General features: G+C 36.6%; 1 protein-coding gene across 2 annotated transcripts in view; it reads right to left on the reverse strand.

The window, feature by feature from the left end:
• SUT4 (sucrose transporter 4) overlaps positions 1–14880 on the reverse strand; it is a 43282-nt gene that overhangs the window by 20580 nt on the left and 7822 nt on the right. The window contains exons 2-4 of one of the 2 annotated variants that reach the window (XM_088946170.1): positions 1054–1799; positions 495–558; positions 362–405 (exon numbers count right to left, since the gene is read on the reverse strand). In XM_088946170.1, the coding sequence (XP_088802296.1) occupies positions 362–405; positions 495–558; positions 1054–1799 (854 nt within the window). Of the gene's footprint in view, positions 1–361; positions 423–494; positions 559–1053; positions 1800–14880 lie in introns of both variants that reach the window. The other variant, XM_088946171.1, reaches the window with a different exon arrangement.

Genomic DNA, 14880 nt, shown 5'->3' on the forward strand with positions numbered 1-14880 from the left:
TTTCACCTTTTTTTTCTTTTAATTTAGAAGTTGCCCATAAAAGAGAACTTATCTACAACAAGTGGCAAGGCCTTAGGGCCAAAAATATTTTTCATGAATCAAGGACAAGGAGAGTAATTCAGGATTCCTTTTAATCCACAAACTAACTTTCTGTGTAGGAATTTCCTGCGCTGCATAGACTATTTAACTATATATAAACACTATAAACACGATGGGATATTTCCACCAAAAAAAAATCTGTAGCATTGTTCTTCTATTTAACAATGTATGGCCTTACAAAAAAAGCACAGGTAAAACATAGAAACAAAGAATAGTCTTGTGAATAAGGAATGGATGAAGGATGGATAAGACCAAAACACACCTGTGGGATCACAATAGCCAAATTGAGTACACCCATTGACAATCCTGCAAAATCCAAATAACTAAGAAATAACCTCATGGTCGAATCTCCAAGTGTATATTAAAAATTCTAAATAAATCAAATAAATGTCTACCTTGTCCTAGTCCTAAGGACTCGATACGTGTGGAGATCATAGCATAAGGAATGCTATAAGTAACCTGAAAGAAAACATAGAAGACAAAAAAAGTAGTTAGAGTTCTTAGGATGGACATTGAAAAGAACTTGAGAAAAAAAAAGGCTAGACCAGAAGAAGCAAAGTCAGGTTTCACCATTTGGTGGGTTTTTTCTCACCTAAGATCCTAGACTAAAAAATGATGATTACACGATTAGATCAATCTAACCATCCAATCTGTGGAACTTTTTTCTGGACATTATTATATTTTCTTGAACATCCAGAAGAATGTTGAGGGATGAGATGTCCAGAAGATTCGAATTTTGGGGCATAAAAAAATAAAGAAAAAAATCCTGCCCTAAATAATGGTAAGAAATTTCCTAGCATGTATGCCAAACATGTAAGGTACACATGGACCAAAGAGAATGTTAGGCATGTAGACTCATGGAAAAATGAAAAGCTTTTGCTATGTTTTCTTTTCATTAATAAAGAAAAAAAAAAAAACCTTGTTCTCCTCTGGAAGAAGAGTGAGACAACTTACTGACAATGGAACACCGAGAACTGCAAAAGCAGCTAGTGCAGCAATTACAACACCACAAGGAGGAAGATCACCATTGTGGAAGTGCATATTCTTCACTACAAGAGAGATTATGAGCATAGTTATTAGGCCCAAGGACATGAGAACATTTGATGTTCCCCAAACAAGACCAGACCCCCATTTCCTGCAAAGTTTCTCCAGTACAACTGAAGTCAACCCAAGAACAATAGAATTTAACATTAGACCAAGTGCACCCATTCTTACACCAATATGATAATTCTGCCCTTCATTTGGCTTGCCTTTGTAAATTTCTCGGCCCATCCAATCAGTATCAAAGAGAAGAAATGGAAACCACCCAATCCATGTCAGAGCAGTAACAATTAATATTATCCAAACTGGCCAAGAGAGGTATCTAAAAGTTCCAAACAACTCCCAAAGGAAGGCTTCTTCAGCATTATGGGACGGCTCTGGTCTTTCATCTTCAGAGATGACAGATCTACTGCTGGAACTTAGAGGCAGTTCTTGAGCTGCTGAGATGCTTATATATGTTGTGAGGGCAATAAAAGCAATGTCAATAAAAAATGCAGATTTGAGATTGGCACAATTCACACCGCATGAGGATGTCACGGTGAAGGGGAGAATGGAGTACCAGCCACTGTATGATCCCGTAGCAAACCCGAGAACATTACCAACAGCCATGAACAATGAGAAATATGCATTAGCAATGCGAGTCTTCCTTTGGTCACTCCCTAAATTGATACATGTTTGGAGAAAAACAGTTGTAAGTTTCATGCTAGTTTAATAAACTTCAACATTTCATATAGAGGGAACAGAAGCTGCACGTGCCAATGAAGGGACATGGAATAAATGATCTTTTTTTCCAAGAGAAGTATATCCAGATTTTCATTCTCATTCTCATTTTTCTCTTAAAAGGACAAAACATGGCCAGGTACTTGATATAATGTTTTACACCAATGTCATGTGGCTTCTACTTCTTTTCCTTTCTTTCCTTACCTTATCTGGTAGAGGAAAATAACTATATAAATGCTGCTATCTATTAGCTTTCAAAGACCCTTGTAGGTAAATCCATAACAATTACTATCTGTAAACAAAATAGTTGAAGTGTACCGCATATGTCTGTTGGATAACAGCTTAAGTGGATGAACTGAATGATTTATTTCTTTGTTTCAGTTGTTGAGTAATTAATTAATAAAAACATTTGAGAGTATAGTAATCAACTCATCTTCAGCTTCAGGCGTTAAGGAGCTCACAGCCTCATTAACTTATTCACTAAGGCTCAGCTTGGAAAGAATAAAAATACAAATATGTTTAGTGTAAATATCAAAAAAAATATGTACAGTGCAAATACATACAAAATAATACAAATTACAAGGTTTTGCACTCCACATATTTGTATTTGTACTCCTTCCAAACTAAGCCTAAAAGACAAAGCCTAGTATGCAACACTTGAGGGCAATAGCTTGCAATGGTGTTCTTGCATACTGGGGCTGCAAATGAATTAGTTTTAATCTGATTCAAACTCAAATCTGATTGGATCATTGCCAGATCTGATATCCACTTATGTATAAACAAATTGAATTGGATAAAAAATTAAATTGGTTCAGCAATAGGATCGAATCCGGATATAGGCTGATTTGATCCATTAAGATCCAATCCAGTGTATATATAAAAGGCACTTATGCCCCTTTACCCGTTTAGAATTTTATTTAATGATATGCCATTTTAGTTTTAAAAGGGCCTAGATATGTCAATTCAATCATGACTGATACCTATAATCAAAGCCTATCTGATCTTTTCGCCTTCTTTTCGTTTAAGAGACTTAAATGGCTGGGGTCTTCTATTTCTCTTCATCTTCTATTTTATATTTATGAGATCGACAACAGATTTGCATCTCATTTCATGACAGACATAACTACAATAATATTCTCAACTTTTGATTTTTTTAGTTTTTTTCTTACAAGCTTTTTTAGTTTTCTTTTTCTTCCAATATTCTTTTTTCAGGTATTTGATCTTATGATGATTACCAAAGGTTTCGGTTTATCCCTAATTCCCTACTCTTTGGTTTTTTTTATTTGATCTCATGCTGACCATTGACGGTTTAGGCCCCTCTTCATCAACCAACTTGCATTACAGGTTTGGGGTTTCTCTTCTTCTTGTTTGGTTTTGTTTTTCATAATTGACTCCTGGTCATCCATGCATTCCCCCCTGTTAATGTGTTCAAAATTTATTTATTAATCTGATTTTCAGAAAGTTTCATTCTTGAGCACTGCAACTGATTTGGAATCATATTAGGTATCCAATAAAATAATCAAATCAAATTCAAATCTTAGTTTTATACATCTGTAGGATCCCTTTTTGAATTCAAATCTCTCCTACTGCGTACATAGCTCAAATACAATAAGGAACAAGGTTTGAAATTTTGCAACGTACCAGTCTGCATTGGCTGATATATATGGAACATACAGAATCTATATGCTCATTTATTTTCGTTGGTATCAGTCTGATATGGGACTGTATCAGACTGTTCCGGGCCTATATCGGACGATACAAATCCAAAACAGTCTGATACGTTGTATGTATCAGCCGATACAATATGAATTTAATATACTCCCCTTTCTTGTTTAATTTTGGCAACTTTTAAATATTAAATTTAACTTCCCTCTTTCTCCCTCAATTTTAGTAACTTTTAATTCAAACTTAATTTATATAACTCTAAATTAAGTATCACATTTAATGGCATGCGACTAAAGGTAAATTAAATACTACATTTAAGGCAATGTTCAAATTCGAATTTGAATATGACATAACACTAAATTTGCCTATTAAAAAATCACAAATAGGGGACAAAAGGATTTGAACCATAGTCATTAGTTTAATTCTTAATTAAATTCTCTTTTTACTGGATGGCAGTCAAGAAAAGCTAAAATTCATTATTAAAATATATACTAATAAATATTAATAAAATTTATATTGATTTTTACAAACTAAGGTGTGTATACACACATTTTAATTCTTCCATCATTTTTCAACCATTTCCAATTATGTCCTGATATTGCACACTTAGTATAAATCATTGAAGTATGATTTTTATACGTTTAAATAACTTATTTATAGTCATATTAAACTCATATTTATTGTTATTGTTAAAGTGAGCTGAATAGGGGTAGTTTAGTCATCTCATGTTTGTTAAGTAACTTGCTTATGTGGCAGTTTTATTAGAGATACTCTGCCCACACTTAAGTAAGGGTAGTTTAGTCTTTGTAAAGGTGATTAGAACCTAATAAACATTAGGGGGTCGAATGAACAGTGATTCAATCAGTTTTGACTAAACCCTCCTGTTCTCTCTTTCTCTTTTCTTCTTCTTCATCTTCTTCTTCCTTCTCTCCTGGTTCGGGTTACTGTAGCTGCATTCGAAACATAGTATCAGAGCGAGGTTCCTGACCTATTTCAGTTTGTAAAGCATCTCAGCTGTGTTCGTGACACCTTCTTCTTCATTTCTGGTTAGTTAATGGAAAGAACTGGTTCGCCCTAGGTCTGAGACATCACAGCTCGTTTCTCTCTGTTGCACACAGTCTTCTTCATCAAGGAAAGTGATTTCAGCAGTGAATGGTTGGTTGATACTCTCAAAGGAAGGTTGGTTATCTAGTCCTTTTGTGTTGCTGGTATTTCTGGGTAGAAACCCTTCAAGAATCAGTTAGTACTGATTAGAACCTAGAGAACTAGGTTCATTGTTGCCCTAGAACGGGCTGTGTACAGTAGCCAAATGGTGTAAGGGCTGCTGTAAGTGGTTGAGTGGGTTAGAGCTGCTGCAGGTGGCCGAGTGGTGTAAGGTGTAATGTAGTGACCTAGCCAAATTCTTTGTAGTTGTGTAATGCCCTCTTAAATGTGTTAAACAAGTCTGAACTGGGTGTAGCAGATTTGACGGTGTTATGGTGCTTGTGGTGCACAACTTTTATTGAGTGGTTGTAAGAGGGCCTACATGTGACTAGTGAGTGCTAAATTGATGCTTATGTGGTTTGTGGGTTTGTGAAGTCAGCAGTAGTGTGAATAAGAACAAGGTGTAGGCTCTCACTGTTGTGTTTAAGGGCTGCAATAGGTGCTGCAATATCAAACTGTGAATAACATCAGTCAGCTTGTAGCTGAGAAGTCAGGTTAGAGGCAACTGTGAAAGAGTACAATGGCAGCAATAGGAGATGGGTACAATGATCAGAAACCTAGTGTGGTGGTTTCCCCCGACTACCTAGGGGTACAAATGACCTCAATTAAACTGAATGGGGAAAACTACGTTCCATGGGCTTAATCTGTGGAAGTTTTTCTCAAGGCAAAGAGGAAAGTGAAACATGTAAAAGATGAGAAGCCACCGGCTGACTCTCCAGGGTTTGATGATTAGGAACAAGAAGATGCTCAAATCATGACTTGGTTGTGGAATAGTATGGAGCCCAAAATTAGTACCAAGTTCATGTTCCTTGATACGGCTAAGGATATATGGGAGCATGCTAAGAAGCTATATTTTGGACAAGATAACACAACAAGAGTATATCAGCTTTATCAGGAGTACTTTGATTTACAACAAGAAACCAAAACACCAGAAGAATACTATGCCTACATGAAAAATATAAGGAATGAACTCAATGTCTATCATCCCCTCACTCCAGATATTAAGGTTCAACAACAGCAAAGGGAACAGCTAGATGTTACAAGATTTTTAGTGGGGCTGAAGTCGGAGTATGAACCAGTTAGAGCCCAAATATTACGGGGCTCTTCTCTTCCTACACTTGAGGAAGTTTTCTCAAGGCTTCGTAGAATTTCTTTGGGATAGACTGAGAACTCCACACAGTCTGATAGATCAGTACTTGTGACAACTAGAGGAGGTGGACATAGTATAAGAGGGGGAGGTCATGCTCCCCGAGGAGGCCGTGGCAATTCCATGATTGGTCGGGGTGGTCATGACTCAGGGGAAGGCCGTGGTAGAGGGAAGAATAACTCTATAAGGAAGTGTACTCATTGTGGTAGGGAATGACACATAGTGAATTTCTGTTATGACCTACATGGCCCTCCCTCTAAATGGGCTAATCATGCTGTAGCCGGTGAGGTTGATATCAATGACAGTAAACAGGCAGACCGAACTCCTCCCACATCTACATCTACTTCTGGGAGGGTGATAGTGAGTGTACCATGTGATGAGTATGAACGGTTCCTTCAAACTACTTCACAGCATTCCACTGCCACACTTGCCCAATCAGGTATTGCTTGCATGTCATCTAAAATCCCTCCCTGGATTATTGACTCTGGAGCCTCAAATCATATGACCGGGACTCCAAGTGTGTTATCTTATGTTTCTGAAACCTCCACATCACAAACTGTTACACTTGCCAATGGGTCCTCATCTCCCATCTGTGGTGTTGGTAATGTTGACATGGCTTCTGTGTCCTTATCATTTGTTTTATACGTACCTAAGTTTCCATTCAATCTTATGTCTATTAGTAAAATAACCAAAGCTCTTAATTGTTCTGTTACCTTCTTTCCTTCCACTTGTGTTTTTCAGGATCTCAAGATGGGGAAGAAGATTGGTGGGAGGCATGAATCTGGTGGATTGTATTATCTTGACAGTGGTGGATCTTCAATTGCTCTTCAGACTTCACTTACTCTACAATGGCATTGCCGACTGGGACATCCATCTCTCAAAGCTCTCAAGATTTTGGTCCCGTCATTGAGTCATTTGTCAGTTTTGCATTGTGAGTCATGTCAGTTTGGGAAACATCGTCGTGTGTCCTTCAGTCCAAAAGTTGAGAGTCGTATGTTGAGTCATTTTTCTTTGGTTCATTCAGATGTTTGGGGTCCAATCAAAATAGAGTCTTATAATGGGTACAAGTATTTTGTCTCCTTTATTGATGATTGTTAAAGAATGACATGGATTTACTTAATGAAAGAAAGAAGTGAATTGTTTTCCATTTTTCAAAAATTCCATGCTGAAATACGCACACAACTTGGTGTTCCAATCAAAATTCTCCGTTCAGATAATGGTCGTGAATACTTTCTTACTTCATTTCAATAGTATTTAGAACAGCATGGCATTATTCATCAAACCTCATGTGCATTCACCCCTCAACAAAATGGGGTAGCTGAACGGAAGAACCGCCAGCTTCTTGAAACTACTCGGTCTATTCTTCATCACATGAATGTTCCTAAACGGTTTTGGAGTGATGTTGTACTCACTGCATGTTTTCTCATTAATCGGATGCCCTCTTTCATCCTTCATGGTCGGTCCCCCTTCTCTATCTTGTTTCCCACTTTATCTCCATTCCCATTAACTCTTTGTGTCTTTGGTTGTGTGTGCTTTGTCCACAATCTGAGTCCTGGAATAGACAAGCTAGATGCACGTTCAATTAAATGTGTCTTCCTTGGCTACTCACAGACTCAAAAAATGGTACAAGTGTTATAATCCCATTACCCGTAAGTGCTATGTCTGTCCTGATGTCACCTTTTTTGAATCTGTCCCCTTCTTCTCAAGTCTTGAAGCACCTTCGTCTCCACCCGTACTTCCTCTTCCTCTTCCTGTCAATGATCCAGTTCCAGATGCTATTGTTGGAGTAGACTCATCACCTCATCCAATGCAGATCACCACCGAACGACCACCAATCCGACAAGTGTATGCACGTCGAACGACACCGGCCCCTCCTCCAGCTTCTACCTCATCTGCGGATCCTCTCATGGCTCCTATTTTTGAACCTTCAGACCTTGACCTACCCATTGCCTTACGGAAAGGTAAACACAGTTCTACCCTCCATCCCATTTCCAATTTTGTTTCATTATCTCGTCTTTCTACCTCACATCACCAGTTTGTTTCACTTTTGTCCTCTATTTCCATACCTAACAATGTTCAAGAAGCTCTTAGTTCACCTGTGTGGCGGCGGGCAATGGAGGAGGAATTTTGCTCTTCAACATACTCAAACGTGGGAACTTACTACTCTCCCACCTAGTAAGCATGTTGTGGGCTGTGAATGGGTGTATACTGTGAAATACTTGCCAGATGGTAGTGTGGAGCGTCTGAAGGCCAGACTTGTTGCTAAAGGTTACTCACAGTTGTATGGAGTGGACTACATGGAGACATTCTAACTAGTGGCTAAGATTGGTTCTGTTGGTGTACTAATTTCCCTGGCAGTTATGTATGATTGGCCTATGTTTCAGCTTGATATAAATAATGCCTTCTTCCATGGTGATCTTGTGGAGGAGGTATATATGGAGCAACCACCTGGGTTTGTTGCTCAGGGGGAGGATGGTAAGGTATGCAGATTGAAGAAGGCAATTTATGGGTTGAAACAATCATCGCGTGCTTGGTTCGGGAAGTTCAGTGAAGTGGTGAAGAATTTTGGAATGAAGCAATGCCAGGTTGATCACTCAGTGTTCAGCTATGACTCAGAAGCTGGGAAGATTTTATTAGTGGTCTATGTGGATGATATTGTCATTACTGGCAGTGATAAATTGGGGATTGGCAAACTAAAGGTATTTCTGCAAAATCATTTCCAAACAAAAGATTTTGGAACATTAAAGTATTTCTTGGGAATAGAAGTTGCCAGGTCAAAACAAGCTGTTAATCTGTGCCAAAGAAAATATGTTCTTGATCTATTGGAAGAAACAGGACTGTTAAGTGCAAAACCGGCTGAGACCCCTATGGAACCAAATGTTAAGTTGAACAGTGATACAGGAGAAGTATTTGAAGATCCTGTAAGGTATAGATGACTAGTGGGGAAGCTGAACTATCTGACTATCACGAGACCTGATATATCCTTTGCAGTCAGTGTGGTGAGCCAATTCATGCAGAACCCTCGTATACCTCACTGGGATGTAGTTTTAGAATTGTAAGGTATCTGAAAGGAGCTTCAGGCCATGGACTATTGTATAAACCAGAAGAAAAACTTGAAGTAGTGGAGTATACAGATGCAGACTAGACAGGCTCAGTGAATGATAGAATATCTACTACAGGCTATTGCACATTCCTTGGAGGAAATCTTGTGACGTGGAAGAGTAAAAAACAGACGGTTGTGGCCAGAAGTAGTGTTGAAACTGAGTATAGGGCCATGGCACATAATACCTGTGAGTTAGTGTGATTGAGGAATATTCTACAAGAAATTGGGTTTCACATGGATAAACCTATGAGACTGTATTGTGACAACCAAGTTGCACTCCATATTTCATCCAATCCTGTATTTCATGAGAGAACAAAGCACATAGAGGTTGATTGCCACTTTGTGAGGGAGAAGGTCCTTGCTGGAGAGATAAACACAGAACATGTGGGCTCGAATGATCAATGGGCAGATTTGTTTACAAAAGCTCTAAGCTCAGGGAAAGTGAACTATCTATGTAACAAGCTGGAATTATATGACATATTCTCCAGCTTAAGGGGGAGTGTTAAAGTGAGCCGAATAGGGGTAATTTAGTCATTTCATGTTTGTTGAGTGCCTTGCTTATGTGGCAGTTTTATTAGAGATACTCTGCCCACACTTAAGTAAGGGTAGTTTAGTCTTTGTAAAGGTGATTAGAACCTAATAAACATTAGGGGGTCGAATGAACAGTGAATCAATCAGTTTTGACTAAACCCTCATATTCTCTCTTTCTCTTTTCTTCTTCTTCCTTCTCTCCTGGTTCAGGTTACTGTAGCTGCATTCGAAATAGTTATTAATATAGATTTTAGTATTTATATGATTTTCTCTGTGTATCCATGCAGGAATGGCAACAGGGCGGGGATGGGGAGCCACTCCCCATCGCCGTCCCCACGAAAATCCCCATCCCCATCCCCACCAGAAGGGACAAGGTTATTCCCATGGGGATCCCCACTCCCCATGATTTTTTTATAAAGTCAACCATTTTGTTTTTTTTTTGTTTTTTATTTAAAAAATTAAAAATAAAATAGTTAAAATTTGCAATCCAATTAAAAAAACATTCAACCATATTCTAAAAATATTAATATACGTATATATGCATAAATATAAACATATATATTAGCGGGCATACCCACAGGGCAAGGATCAAGGTCCCCGTAGGGCGGGAGTGCTCTCCCCATCCCCATCCCATCCCCGCGAACAGGAATGCAAATTTCCCCATCCCCATCCCCGCGAATGGGGATGCAAATTTCCCCATCCCCGTGGAGGAAAAATCATCCCCATCCCCCCCCCTGAATAGGATCGGGTAAATGGGGAAAATTGCCATCCCTATATCCATGCATATCTTGATTTTGTCTGTATCCATGCATATGCGAAGTGTATCTCGATAGGTCTCTTAAAATTGCCTCTCCAATACACATTGCATTTTCAATGGTTTTAGCCTTGATAAGGAAAAGCTAAATGCTTAATGGTACGCTTAGCCTCAAGCTTAGATGAGAATTTGGGCTACACTTAGCCTCAAGATAAATACTTCAGATTTGTTTCCCAAATTGTGGATCAAATCCTGCCTTCATACAGGAGCATGCATTGTTGGAGCATTTTAGGCCTGAACTACTACTGCACAGGAAGCTCCTTGCCACATGACCAGCTTCCCTCCCCTCTCCTCCCAGGTTCACCCAACAAAAAAAAAAAGATAAAATAGTGTTCTTTTCCCCTGGTGTTTTTAAAGTTTTGAAACTGCAAAAGATGGTTTCCTTTGGGACAAATCCACTATTGTATTTTAGGTTCTAAATATAGGTCCAAACTGGTCAACTATAAGTCTCCATTTATTTCACAGGAAATATTAGAAATAGGATTTTACATTTTTCCTCGAATTTGGTTCTGACAGGATTCCTGAGTTCTTGGAAAGCATTTTATCAAGAGTTGAGAACATCCTAGAAACAACTTCCTAGATTTTTAATGGAAAGTTGTTTCCAAAAGATGGAAATGAATAGGATGACTTCTGGTTCCTATTAACCTGTTAGAACTTGGAACATTTGCCTTGACAACCTTCACTCCACACCCCTCCCACCCTCTCATTTTCTCGTTCTCTCCCTCTCTTAGGCCATAGTCTGCAGGTCAAGTTGTTTTTAATTATGGTATCAGAACATCAATCCTAATCTGACTAGCATCTTTCAATTTCTCTTCTCTCTTACATAAGATCCAATGAGAATGGTATCTACAGGGTTTGACAGAAATCAGATCTCAGAGTGACCAAACCTTAATATTCCTGTTCTTTTTCTTCCTTTTATGGCTGTGATGTGATGTTCTCATGGAGTTTACCCTCTTCTTAAAGTATATTTAAAGAGGGACTGATCTGTTGGTGATAGGAAGACTGGTAATTGTGATGTGGTTCTTAAGTATGAATTAGTCAATTTCTGGTGATTGCAATGTACTTTTGATGATGATAATGTGGTGATTAAGTGCAAGCTAATTTAGAGTGCAGTTGGTGGAGGTATGATGCTATGAGTTATGAAATTGTTGTGCATTAATTGTCTGTGATTTTACGTACAGTAGCTATACTGTTCTGTGCATTGATTATTTGTGAAGTTGATCCATGAAACATGGTTCTAGGATAGATGTCAAAGCCTCTACTATGCTGTCGTCTGATTCTTTCCTGTTCAAATGGTGTCTATTAAATTAAATAGAAGGAACTATGACCAATGGGGGAAATTAGTTGAAGTATTCTTAATAGTGACAGGGGAGTCAAAGTATTTAATTGAAGAGAAGCTGCAGTCCAATATTTCTAACTATTTATAGTGGATAGAGGAAGATGAGCAACTTAGAAGTTGGTTATGGAATAGTATGGAACCCAAGATATGTAGCAATTTGGTTTTCCTAGACATCGTGGAGGAGGTCTGGGATCATATGAAGGTTTATTCAGGAAAAGTAAATATTTATTACCCAAATATATGAGGTGTTTCAAAAGTTATTTTATGTCCAATAGAGAGGAAGAGTATCAAGGAGTATTATTATAAACTCATAGGGTTGCACAAGCAAATGAAATGAAAATCACCATCTTATTTAATCTGATTTAAGGATTATCACAAAACAGAGGGATGGAATTTATGTTACAACATTTTATCCCAGAGCACAAATCTTGGGAAATCCAATGTTGTCACCATTGCCAGATGTTTTAATAATTATGTACCTTTTTGATATTTTAAGTTGCATTTGTCTTATGAGTTGCAAGAAACATACATACATACATATACATATATATATTACTTCGATGCATAATTTTATACTTATTCAGTCTTACGTTTTCTGGATATGTGCTTTAATTTGTATTATTAAGTATAATTTTTCGTACCTATTTGATGTTTTGAATTGCATTAATTCATGTATACTTCTTCAAAGAATGGAAACTCATGGCCTAGACCTCATGTCCCAAAATAGTTGTCAAGGTGTCTAGACAATTCCAGACGATGGTGCAGTGCCTAGCACCTAGTCACCGAGGCAATAAAAATTTCATAGAATTACAAAAATAAAATTTTCCTAGTTCCCTGGTTTTATATATCATTCAGCATGCATATTAATTGAAAAGATAGCAATTCTCTTTATTACTAACATCACATTATAATACTAGCTCTCAAAAATAATACTAATATAACAAGCATTTAATAGAGCAATTTTATATCAACTTATAATCTAAATAAGGTTATAATTATATATTATAAAATTTAAGACAGAAAGTGAAAGAGAAAAAAGAACAATGATGGAACCGCCATTAACCTATGAAAGATGTGTGTGTGTGTGTGTAGAGAGAGAAAGAGAGAGAGAGTAGAAAAAAGAAGGACCCTTTTTATACTTTTATTCCTTCTTTCGTTTTCTATTCTCAAAACTCTTGGATCTTTTGAATTTTAAACTTGCCATTTCCATTGCCAAATCCACTTAGACACCCTTGACCCAAAACCTGTTTAACTTTTCCTCCCAATTTCCCAAACCTGTTAAACTCATCATGACCCTTCTCACCCAATTATCATTATATATATCTTATTATTGGTATCATTTTTTGAATTTGAAATTCAAATTCAATTACCTTTATTAATGCCCATTAAACTCAACATAATGACACTATTTAACACTTCATTTACTATAATTGACTCCATAACTAACCTTATTTAACACATCACTTATAACACTAATTAGTTTCATAAATTATCTCTATCTCATGATTAACTCAATTGATTTCACTTAAGTATATTTAAAACCACTCCTATAAAACTAATATATTGTTAGAAGGATTTGATCCCAAGTTTCTTACTTGAAGCATAAGTATCCTAACCACTAAACTAGCATTGATAAGCAACCATATCATATGCAAGTGTATTGAAGTACAGAAAAATCATTTGCAAATACCCACAGTCTTGAGCCATAATCAAACCAACTCTGAATGTTTTTGCCTTTATAATTTCAATAATACATTTAAGAGATCTTTTTGTGTGACTAGTTTCATAAGAAAATGTAATTTTTCTACTATTACATATCACCATTATTTATTAAACTTAGTTTATTTTAAACCTGTGTTTTAAAAGTGTGAGGCGCAAAAAAGGCGTAGGGGTCAATTTGCGCCTGAGGTGCAAAGCACAAGGTGAGGTGCACGCCTTTTTGAAGCAAGGCACAAAAATAAAAAAAAATAAAAAATAAAAAATAAAAAATGTCAGAAAAAAAAACAAAAAATGCAAAAAAAATATTAAATATAATATTAATAAAAATATAAACTTTAAATTTTAAAATAAGTGTTTTAAAAACCTATTATCTAAAATTAAAATACATAAACATAACATGTAAAGAATATTCAAATGTGAATTTAAAAATAAAATCAAACATATAAAACATTTCAAGCATGTCAAACCCACAATCTCTTTTTTCCTCAATTGCATTACTTATAGTAGCTAATGTGATGTAAAACATATTACATTCCTGATTCTACGAGCCGCCTTTGTGCTACACCCCTCGAGGCGCCTACCCTAAAATGTGCCCCGTTTGTGTGCCTAGGCACGCCTTCTAAATCACTATTTTTAACTTTGTAACCTTTTACATAATCATCAATGAGATTTATAATTAGGCCTATCAATGATACCCGAAAATCAGCAGCTGAGTCTGACATCCAATCTAATTACCTCGGATTCGGAAGACATGTTTATGTAATCGGATTGGATTCGGATTTAATACCATCCAACCCGATTAAAATCCAAGTCTGATTAGATTATAATATTTGTTGATTTTAATGTATAAATGTTATATAATTATATTTAAAATTATAAAAAATATTATATATGAAACAAATTCAGTATGTTATAATTAAATTATTATATATAGAAGTTGAAAATAATTAATTTTTAATTTCTTTTGTATTTTAAAAAATTAAAGCAAAGCAAGATCAAACCCACATCTGATCTGCTTCTGAGTTCGTTAGGATTCGAATTCAAATCCAATCGGGTTTCAGATCGGATTCAATTACAGTCCTATTTATAATATTGGTTTGTTAAGATGTGTATATATGCCAACAGTTCCTTGGGATATTCTGATATTAAAATAAATGTTTCTTATGTATAGAGTTATTAGATATGCAGGTGTAATTCATATATTTTTAATATGTATTTGAATCTCCATGTGTATCCATTTTTTGTCAGTGACTCCATGGTGTATCCATTTGTATCTTAATTTTTCCAATGTATCTATGCATATCCAAAGTGTATCCAGAATCCAGATACGTTTCTTTAAATTGCCTCTTCAATATTCTTTGCATTTTCCAATACTTTAAGTGTTGCACCCAATTTTACATCACATAAGCAAAATGCCATGCCCCTCTTAGGTAGAAATGGCGTGGTATGCCATTGCTGAAGATGCTTACGGGCAAGGGTTTGAATCCTCTCTCAACCCT

The sequence above is a fragment of the Nelumbo lutea genome, chromosome 5 (genome assembly GCF_056320005.1).
Source record: "Nelumbo lutea isolate HS-2025 chromosome 5, American lotus-T2T, whole genome shotgun sequence".
Taxonomy (NCBI): domain Eukaryota; kingdom Viridiplantae; phylum Streptophyta; class Magnoliopsida; order Proteales; family Nelumbonaceae; genus Nelumbo; species Nelumbo lutea.